The sequence below is a fragment of the Hydra vulgaris genome, chromosome 02, assembly GCF_038396675.1.
Source record: "Hydra vulgaris chromosome 02, alternate assembly HydraT2T_AEP".
In the NCBI taxonomy this organism is placed as follows: Eukaryota; Metazoa; Cnidaria; class Hydrozoa; order Anthoathecata; family Hydridae; genus Hydra; species Hydra vulgaris.
The window spans coordinates 64,643,333-64,653,702 of NC_088921.1; the positions used below are offsets into that span (position 1 = coordinate 64,643,333).

General features: G+C 30.1%; 1 protein-coding gene across 1 annotated transcript; it reads left to right on the plus strand.

Moving 5' to 3' along the window:
- The first annotated feature begins 805 nt into the window (after positions 1–805).
- LOC136076234 (zinc finger MYM-type protein 1-like) lies at positions 806–5,212 on the plus strand. The gene is made up of 3 exons (XM_065789708.1): positions 806–1,126; positions 1,338–2,270; positions 4,805–5,212. The coding sequence occupies exons 1-3, from the start codon at positions 806–808 to the stop codon at positions 5,210–5,212; spliced, it is 1,662 nt and encodes a 553-aa protein (XP_065645780.1).
- Positions 5,213–10,370: the final 5,158 nt, after the last annotated feature.

A 10,370-nucleotide genomic window follows, 5' to 3' on the forward strand; every position in this document is an offset into this window, starting at 1 on the left:
GTGATTTTGTTTTAGCTTTGAATCCTCAATTGCATGAAGCACAACAAGACATAACTGATGTGGTTATTGTTTCCGACAACCCGGCGTTATGGCCTATTTCGTTTAATGAATGAGAAAGAGTCGATATTGTTAAAAAAGGACCGACTCAGGTTAAACAAATAAATTTTAAAGCCGATAAATCGGGTCGCAGATTTAATACTAGTTTCTACACGAGAGTTCTTGCTAACGGTGAAGAAGTTTCTAGAAGCTGGCTAGTGTATTCTATACAAAATAATTCGGTATTTTGCTTTTGTTGCAAAATTTTTCCTACCCGAAAAATATGTTTATCGTCGACTGAAGGTTATTCAGATTGGAAAAATATAGGTTCTAGCTTAAAACAACATGATAAATCTCAGGATCACATTAGCTGTATGCAAAAATGGATGAATATGTCAGTTAATTTAAAATCAAATGCAACAATTGATCAAAATTTGCAGAGAATGATAGAAAATGAAAAGAAACATTGGCACTTGGTACTTGAACGTCTTTTTGCTATAGTGCTAATGTTAGCTGAAAGATCATTACCTTTTCGTGGACACCGTGAGCAACTTTATCAGCCTAATAATGGAAACTTCTTGGCACAAGTAGAACTTATTGCAAAATTTGATCCAGTTATGTTAGAGCATCTCAAACGAATAAAAATAAAGAATGCTTTGACACTTATCTTGGAAAAGATGTGCAGAATGAAATAATTGGACTTATATCGAGAAGAATACTGAAAACTATCGTATCTTCTGTACAGTCATCAAAATATTTTTCTGTTATCATGGATTGCACTCCTGATGTAAGTCATAAGGAACAGCTTTCAATTCTTTTGAGATGCCTTAAAATTAATCATGAAGAAGTACAAACTGAAGAATTTTTTTGTGGTTTCTTTCACATATTTGATAGCACTGGTTCAGCTTTAGTTGAAACTTTTTTAAATTTATTAGCTGAGTATAATTTGGATCTAATGAATTGTCGCGGGCAATCGTATGATAATGGTGCTAATATGCGAGGGCAATACAAAGGGGTTCAAGCTTTAATCAAAGAAAAAAATCCCAGAGCTCTTCACGTTCCATGTGCAAACCACACATTTAATCTAATGGTATGTGATGCTGCGAAATCAGTATCAATTGCAATTAACTTTTTTGGTACTGTTCAACGAATTTTTACATTTTTTGCTGCATCAACCGTTCGATAGGACATACTGCAAAGTGTTTGTAAAATGACTGTTAAATCATTATCAGATACGCGTTGGGAAAGCCGTATACATAGTATAAAAGTTGTAAAAGATAATTTGGTTCAAATTATAAAAGCTTTATACAAAGTTGCAGATTCAAGTTCAATTGGAGTTGCTGTTTCTGAAGCTCTGTCTTGCAAATGAGATATCCTTATATCAGTTTATACTTTCACTTACAATTTGGCATGATTTATTGTTTGAAATTAACAAAGTAAGTAAAGTTATGGAGAATCCCTCGGCAGATATTTCTATTGTGATAAAATTGGTGGAAAGTACGAAAATTTTTTTAGAATCATTCAGAAGTGATGAATCTTTTTTGTTAGCGATTATTAAAAAATCTGAAGAAATAGCTATAAAATTAGGTACTGAGCCAGTATTCCCTCAAGTGCGGCTTAGCCGAAAACGACGTTTTTTTGAATATGAAGGAACCGATACACCTCTAAATGGAAAGTCTAAATATAAAGTAGATTTTTTTAATGCAATAATTGATGTTGCATTAGTAAGCTTAAATGAAAGATTCAAAATGCTTGATTCATACAACAAAATATTAGGTTTTTTAACCCGTACCGAAAAAATGCGAAGTTTAGATGCAAATGAATTGTTGAATGATTGTAAAAATTTAGAAATATCACTGAGAAATCCTAGTACAGAAGAATCGGACGTGAACCATGAAGAGTTATACTCGGAAATAAATACATTTTTAAGAATGGAAGCTTCGGCGGAATCGAAAGATGCACTGGAAATTTTGAAGTATATTACGGCAAATTCTTTAATCGAAATTTTTCCAAATTTATTTATTGCTCTACGAATTTTACTAACTTTCCCTATTTCAGTGGCAAGCGCAGAGAGGTCATTTTCCAAATTAAAACTCATAAAAAACTATTTACGTTCCACTATGGGTCAAGACCGCTTATCTGCATTAGCTTTAATTTCCATTGAAAATAAAATAAGTCTGTCCTTGGACTGTTCTGATTTAATTGATGAGTTTGCGTCTTTAAAAGTCAGAAAGGTTAAGTTTTGAGTCAATGTAATCGATCCTCCTAAAATCTGCGAAAAAAATAAATGGTATCGCATTTTGAGTAGTCTTATTAGTGCATCTTCATCCAAAATAAAAAATATACTTAATGTACATTTAAAACCTATGTGCGTTTTTTGCTTCGTTACGTTCTAATAAATATCCAAAACACAATAGAACACAAGAATTAAAAACTCAACTAATATAATAGAAAACTTGCCTATGGCCTCGCATATGGTAAATCCGCCACTGATTCCAAGCCCTTATTCTTAAATACAGTTTTAATTTAATGGCATAGAAACTAGTGTAACGAGGCCTACACTAGTTTCTATGTCATAGCTTACACCTGTAGCATGCATTGTCCAATGTCAGGTTCAAAGATTAACCAAAAATTTTCTAGATTGACTGCAACAACAACAGCTGTTGCAGTCAATCTGGAATCGGTTTTTAACAAGTTAAAACTATATTAATCTAGTTTCAACAAGTTAAAATAATAACCTCAATAATATTTACAAATTGTATAAACCCACCCCTTTATTTATTCAATCCTAGATGTTATGCCTGAAGGTGGATTGAAAAACGTGCCTCAGTTGATGATTTAAAAGTAATGGCAAAAAGTGAGAGGTCTAAGCCTAAATTCCTAAATTGAAACCAGATTATAAGATGATTTGAAAGATACTGACATGATGAAAAGTCCATAAAAAGATCTCTGAACTTGAACACTCTAGTATTGACTGTATTGTATTCACAGCATATCATTGTACTCACTATTATGTTTATATCATTGGTATTATTACTTGTAATGCGTAGAATCTTGGATAGTTGAGCATTATGCACTTGTTGTTAACATTAATTGCTTTTCTACATTTAAAATTTTGCTTATGCTAGAACATGTACCTAAAAATAAAAAATACCATCAATACATACATAAATCCAGAGTTGGTAATGCCGCCCGGCGGCAAAGTAACTTTCTGCAGAAAGACCGACTTTTTAGGGAGTTGGAAGCTGTTGGCAGCGGCCTCCTGATCAATTTTAGGCGGCAAAATGTTCTTTCTTCCGCCTCCAGTGACTTCCGCCTTTCTATTGGCGGCCGCAGCCAGAGTTCTTTTTTGAAGGCAAAATGTTTTGGAGGCCGACGTCAATAGAGAGGCGGAAGCCAATAGTGGCCGCCTTCAGAAGAAATTTTGGAGGCAAAGCCATTTGGAGGCCACCTTCAACGGCTTCTGCCTCCTAACTGGCTGCTGCCGTCAAATTGGAGACCGAAATGTTTGTCTCCCGCTGGCGGATGTAATGAAAAATAATTGCTCGTTTGCTTTAAAGCAATTAAATATTAACTAAAAAAAAGTTAAATACTTGACATCAAATTTTTTTTATATGATTTATTGACTTTTAAAAAAAAATTTTCTAGGACTATCGAGTAAATTAGTAATTTTTATTTCAAAACAAATGTTAAAAATTAAAAGTTTTGTTTACATGCCTTAAGCAAAAAAGTCAAAAAAAAAGTCTTTTGACTTTTTTTTGTTTACATGCTTAAGGCAGGCAAGTTTTGTTTACATGCTTAAGGCATGTAAACAAAACTTTAAGGGGGAAGTACCCCATAAATTAGGTAAAAAATTTAAAAAAATTTTTGTTTTTGTTTTGAAAACAAAAATTAATGTAGAACACAATGAAATAAAGAGATTTTGTAAACAATGTCAGGAAAGTGGAATAAATCCAATTTTTTGAACCATATTCATCAAGTTTAACCATAGCAACGCACATAGCAACGATAAAGCTTCTGCTTATCTGCTTATTTCAGAGGCTCACAAAGTTATAAATCTGCTTATAATAAAAGCTTTATCTACTTTGTTTTTACTTTAATTATCTACTCTGCTTAAATTAAATTTGACTCGATTGCCTTTAACTATTTTAGTTTTTAAACATTCCTAAAATGCAAATATTTACTTTGTCATGAGTTGTTAAGTGTAATAAGAACATATTTTATCAAATTAAAAAAAAATTATGTCTTAATTATGGGAAGAAAAGATAGAGTCAAGCAAAGAACTAGAGTTACTGGAAAGAAAAGAGTTTTTTTGTGGTAACCAACACACTTTATCATCACCAAACTCAAAAAAATATTCAGATATTGATACTAGTTCTTCAAGATCAGCCAACAAGACTGAATATATTAAAAATGATATTTCAAATAAAAGTGATGAAAAAATAAATGTTTATAAAATAATTGATGTTGAAATTTTAAACACTATATTTGATTCTTTATGTTGTCTACAGTATACACGATAATAGCTTGGTATTGAAAGAAAACTTTGTTAAAAAAAAGGATATGCTTCGAATTTAATATGTTGCTGCAGTGTTTGTGAATATAGAAAAGATTTCTATACATCTAGAGTTTGTAACCGCACTCATGGTTTTAATCTTTGTATTGTATATAGCATGAGATCAATTGGGTATCCAGGACTTGAAAAGTTTTCTGCATTAATGAACCTCCCAATTCCAATGAGTAAAAAAATTACAATGGTTCTGTAAAGGTTATTATTGATACTACAGTTGCTATTACTACAGTTGCTAAAGAAACAATGCTTCAGGCTGCAAAAAAAATAAAAGGTAATAGCAACAACATTGTTGATACTGGAGCTTCAACTGATGGAACTTGGCAATGTAGAGGATACAGTTCACTGAACAGAGTTGTGACAAAATTGTCGATGGATAATGGAAAAGTGTTAGATGTTGAGCCAATGAGTAGACTTTGTAAGCAATGTCAACTACGCAAAGATTTGAAGTCTAAGAATTCAAAGAGCTACAAAAATTGGTTCAAATCTCATAGTTGTAACGTAAATTGTATTGGCTCAGCAGAATGTGTGGAAGTGACGGGTGCCAAACGCATATTTAGTAGATCTGTCAAAGAATACGGATTGCAGTGTATTAAATTTTATTGAAATGGTGACGGTAAAAGTTATCCAGCTGTGAAATTTACTTATCCTGGTGTTGAAATTGAAAAGTTAGAATGTGTTGGGCATATTCAGAAATGAGTTGGGACACGTTTAAGAACATTGAAAAAAAACATGAAAAAACTCTGTGACCGTGGAAAGTTAAGAAACAGTCTTATTGATAAGCTTCAGAATTATTATGGAATTGCGCTAAGAAGTAATAAAAACAATCTACAAGGTATGAAGAAATCCATTCATGCTACACTTTCATGTTGCCTCATCAAAGGAAAATAACACACTCACTGTCCAATTGGTGAAAACAGTTGGTGCATATATCAGAAAGATAAAGCAACTGGCAAATCAATGTACAAACCAGGTGTAGGGCTTTCACTATCAATTATAAAACATTTAAAACCAATATTTGCAGATTTAATTGAGGAGTCTTTATTACGTAAATGTTTGCATGGGCAGGCAAAAAATCAAAACGAAAGTCTAAATACAATGATTTGGTGATTTGGGATCGAATCCTAAAAACAAAGTATGTCAGCCTAACACAGTTAAAATTTGGAACATACGATGCTGTAGCAAACTTTAATATTGGGAGAAAAAGTTCTCTTTTAATTTATAAACAGTTGAACATGACACTTAATAAACATCAAGTTTGTGCGATAATCAAAATCGAAAACGTATTTATTTAGCTGGATATAAAAATCTAGAATCATCCAAGAAGCAGCGAAAGTTTTCATGAGGGCTGTCAAAGGCATCAAAGGACAAATATGAAAACTTTGAAGGAAGTCGGTGTGCCCCTGGGTCATTCTGAAACTTTATTTTAAACATAACTTAGTTCTATTTTATATTTTTTGTGAAATTTTGGAACTTTGGAACCGCTTGGTGTTTCATGATGAAATTTTCAGTAATTGTCCTATTTTATGCCTTCTGTGATTTGAACCTCCACTTTTATGAAATACTTGACAGAACACGTTTTACGCCTATTTCAGTTGCCTAATTTTGACCAAAATTCATTAAACGACAATATATTTGCCCTCTGAAGAATTAACTGTCATATTTTTCATAAAATTTTAGGTTCAGGTCAAAGTTCAAAGAATTAGTTAAAGGGAATTGCAGTATAACAGCTTAAATATATGTAGTCCTTCGGATGGCAACAAAGCACAATTTTCAAAAATTTTCATTCTGAAATATAAAATTTTGACATTATATATTGTTTAAAATCAATTTTACTGTTTGAACATGAGTTTTAACATTTTTGGGGTACTTCCCCCTTAAGGCACAAGGCACAAATAATTAAATTGTCAGTTTTTGATTAATGTTTGATATTTTGTCGCTCTTAAGTCACGCTAAAACTTTAATTTTTGGACCATAACATTAAATTATTAATCTTAGTTATTATATATTGTAAAAATATTTGAAAAACAACATCTTTTAATATTATTAAAAATTAATAAAATTAATTTATTTCGATGTCGGTTTGAATTGAACTTTTTCCAATAATCCAAACTTTAACAAAAAAATTTTTTATTAATAGTAAAATTTTTTGCTACAGAATTGAAAATGAAAAACGCGCTATAGGGGCTGTGCATACGAATAAAAATCATCCTGCCTAGCTGAATTTAAGGAGGATAACCGCAGAGAGAGGAAAAAAAAAAATTCAGATCTGTATCAAAAATTTAAAAATCACCAATTGATTTAAATAAGTTAATATATATTTAACAACGAAAATATCGCTAAATATGCGGATCTTTCAAAATTTTTATTACCCAGTAAAAAATTTCATTTTATATTTTTATTCGCCTTTTTTTTTCATCACTTTTTTTTCACTATTTTTCACCCATTTTTATTCAACAGTAAAAAACTTGTTTTAAATTTTAACTTTCTTGAGATTTTGACTTCCACGTAAAAATGTATTTTGCGACCAAGTTATATTTTGTCAATACCATTGATTTAATAGCATTGAATAAATACTACCTACTTTTTGTAAACAGGTTGAAACAAACAGCAATCTTTAAAATGTTTAAAAGTATTGAATTAGTATTGTTTTTTTGTTACGTGACTCCGAATGAAATGTTTGATATACCGTAAATATTTGGATATACTGTTAACATCCCGTGTCATATTCACAGCTAAATATAATTATAAGTGCTTTAGACATTAAAGTAATTTTAATTGATAATTAAGATTACATTGGATGTGTATTATTATGCAACCTTTATCAACGACATTAATATGTCTATAATTATAGATAACGTTGTTCATAACAAGTAATAAGGATGACACTTTCAAAAAAGTAACTTTTTTTCTGAGAACTTGTATACAACAATTTAAGCTGCATATATATATATATATATATATATATATATATATATATATATATATATATATATATATATATATATATATATATATATATATGTATGTATAGATATATATAACGAGAGTAAGATGTATATATATACATATATATATATAAAGTAAGATGCAAAACATACGAGTTAAAGGAAATTTTAAAGTGACTAAAAATAAGAAATGGAAATGCAAAGTGTGCATAGAAAAAAACTTTATTCTTGCCTGTAATGTTTCTTACCTCAAATGTCATTTACATTCAAAGCACAGAGATATTGCACTAGAACTTGGAATTTTTGAAAGAAATAGAGTTCAAAGCAAAAATCATGATAACGTTGAAAAAGTTGCTATTTTTGTTTCACGTAGAACGGTTAAGTATGACTTTGATATTAACAATACAGTAAGAGAATTTATAAAGCCAATTTTAATGAGAAATTCGCCAATGACGGTTGCTTATGACATGGAGAAGAATGAAATAATTCGAAAAGCTTTTCAAGCTTTTGGTGTGACATGGAATCGTCAGAAAGCCCAAGAATTTATTCTTAAAGTTGCTAATCAAATTTATGAAATTATTGGAAAAGACATAGAAAATGTATATCCATTATTAATGTTTGATTCAGCGTCTCGTCTCAATACGAATGTTTTTTCTGGAAGTATTCGGTTTACAAAACACGGAAAATTGTTAGATCAAACTTTAGGAATACTCAATCAGCACGGATGACAATTTGGGAAACTCTGAACATGGGAGAAGGTTAAATATGTTAGAAAATAATCTTGGTACAATCTGCACAAAGACGTTTTGTGGAACGCACATTTGCCAATTAGTTGCTAAAGACGTTACTGAGCCGTTTGAAGCCACTCTTCTGAAATAAGAAAGTTCATAAAAAATACACGAGCGCCTAAATATGATGCAATTTTTGCTAATCTTAACAGACCACGCAAAGATATTGCTTCGAGATGGGGTAATACGTATATTATGGTATCAGACATGTTTGAAAAACTTGCTTTATATGAAAAGATTGGGACGAATCGAAATAATCGCTATCTAAGATTAAATGATAAAATCTGGAAGTTTGTTGAAAAATATACAAAAGCATTTGAACCAATTTTTTTTTGCAGTGAAGGATTTTCAAAGATCAGGCTATATTCTGTCGGACTTCTGTTTACGATGGATGAGAATGCTAATGAACTTGGAAAAAAACTCACGATGGAAAAAGCAATTTCAAATCTATACTTCTCGAAGCTTTAAATATACGTTCGCAAAAAATTTTTGAGTACAATACTTTCATTGCTGCACTCTTATTGGATCCTCGTTTCGCATGGAGTACTGCTGGCCATGAAGTCTTCGACAATTTATTGAGAAGTAATAAATCAGCTACTTAAAATTCATTATTTTATAAACTCACAAATAACATATTTTCAGACATTAGGTTTGACAAACAGCATTTTGCGAAAAAACTTAAACTTACAAATAAAATTTGCTGAAATTGCTCGACAGGATGAAAATGTACGAGATAAAGATGAAGACCGTTTCACTCAACTTTCAGGTATTTCAATATTATTTAATAATTGGTACTTAATCAATACTTAATAATTAATAATGATATTAATGAAATTTTTGTTAAATAGTTTAAATAAAAGAACTTTTTAGGATTCAAAAGTTTTCATTGTAAATCCATAAAAATACTATCTACTACTTTTATATTAATAAGATTCATCATCTAAAGAAAATTAATAATGTTAAGGGTCATAAATTCATCTATTTTTTCCTTTCAAAAATCAAACTAAAAATAAGTATAACATTTTATTGACTTCTAAGTAACTTTGGTTTTTAAATCTTTTGTATATTTTATTAATTTGATTAAATTTAATCAGATAAATTAGATAAAATTTGTTGCTTGATAAATAGCTAATAACTAATCTATCTTCTTTAACGAGGAGGTCAACGTCAAACCATACATGTTAAGCCATATACAAGAATTTATCAGTAGATAACAAATATTGTGTACAGTGATCCACGTATTGGGGCAAATGAAAGTTTTAATATTCTTGAATATTGGCATTTAAAACGTGATGATTATAATTGGAAGGAACTCGATAAGGTTTCTCAAGTTGTTTTTGGTGCTGCATTTTCTCAGGTTAAAGTTGAACGAGATTTTAGTAATTTTGCAATGGTCTACACTCATTTGAGAACTCGACTTTCGGATGAAACATTAAACACGATATTAGTCGTAAGACAAAATTTGGATTTGCTTGACAAAGTAATATTCTTTTAACGGCGTTGACCTTAAAAAAAAAAATGAATAAACACTATTTAATTTAAAATGTAAAATAAACAATTACTTTTTCTAAATATTAAAACAAGTCTTGTCTTTAATTAACGGATGTTAATTTCAAATCTAGTGAAATTAATTTTTTTAATGTTAATTAAATCGAATTTTAATTAATTCAATGTAAAATAAAATGGAAAAAGTTACGTATGAGAAATCTAAAATATTTTTTAATTATAAAATTCATTTATTCTTAAATGAATGTTCATTAAAATTTGGTGTGAATGTAAAAATGCTAGTTTGTTCGCAACTTTTTTTTAAATAGTCAAAAGTTGGCAGTTAATACACAATTTCAATATAAGTTTTTGTTAGTCGGTCACATGCGAACTGTAAACTTATATATAAGGCTGTCGACAGGTATCTGTCAACGGGTATCTACCCATTGGTCACTGTCGGTAACATTATTAAATGACGAGTAACCGTCATTTGAAAAAAATATATATTTGTAACCGTCGTTTAAGGAGCATTTGTAAAAAACT

Bases quoted from the DNA above. Each gene is read 5' to 3' on its own strand.
- LOC136076234 (XM_065789708.1), top strand. From the start codon at position 806: ATGGATTGCACTCCTGATGTAAGTCATAAGGAACAGCTTTCAATTCTT. The intron at 1,127-1,337 runs GTATGTGATGCT...AAATTATAAAAG, and splicing joins ACCACACATTTAATCTAATG to CTTTATACAAAGTTGCAGAT. The intron at 2,271-4,804 runs GTTAAGTTTTGA...GGTTCTGTAAAG, and splicing joins CGTCTTTAAAAGTCAGAAAG to GTTATTATTGATACTACAGT.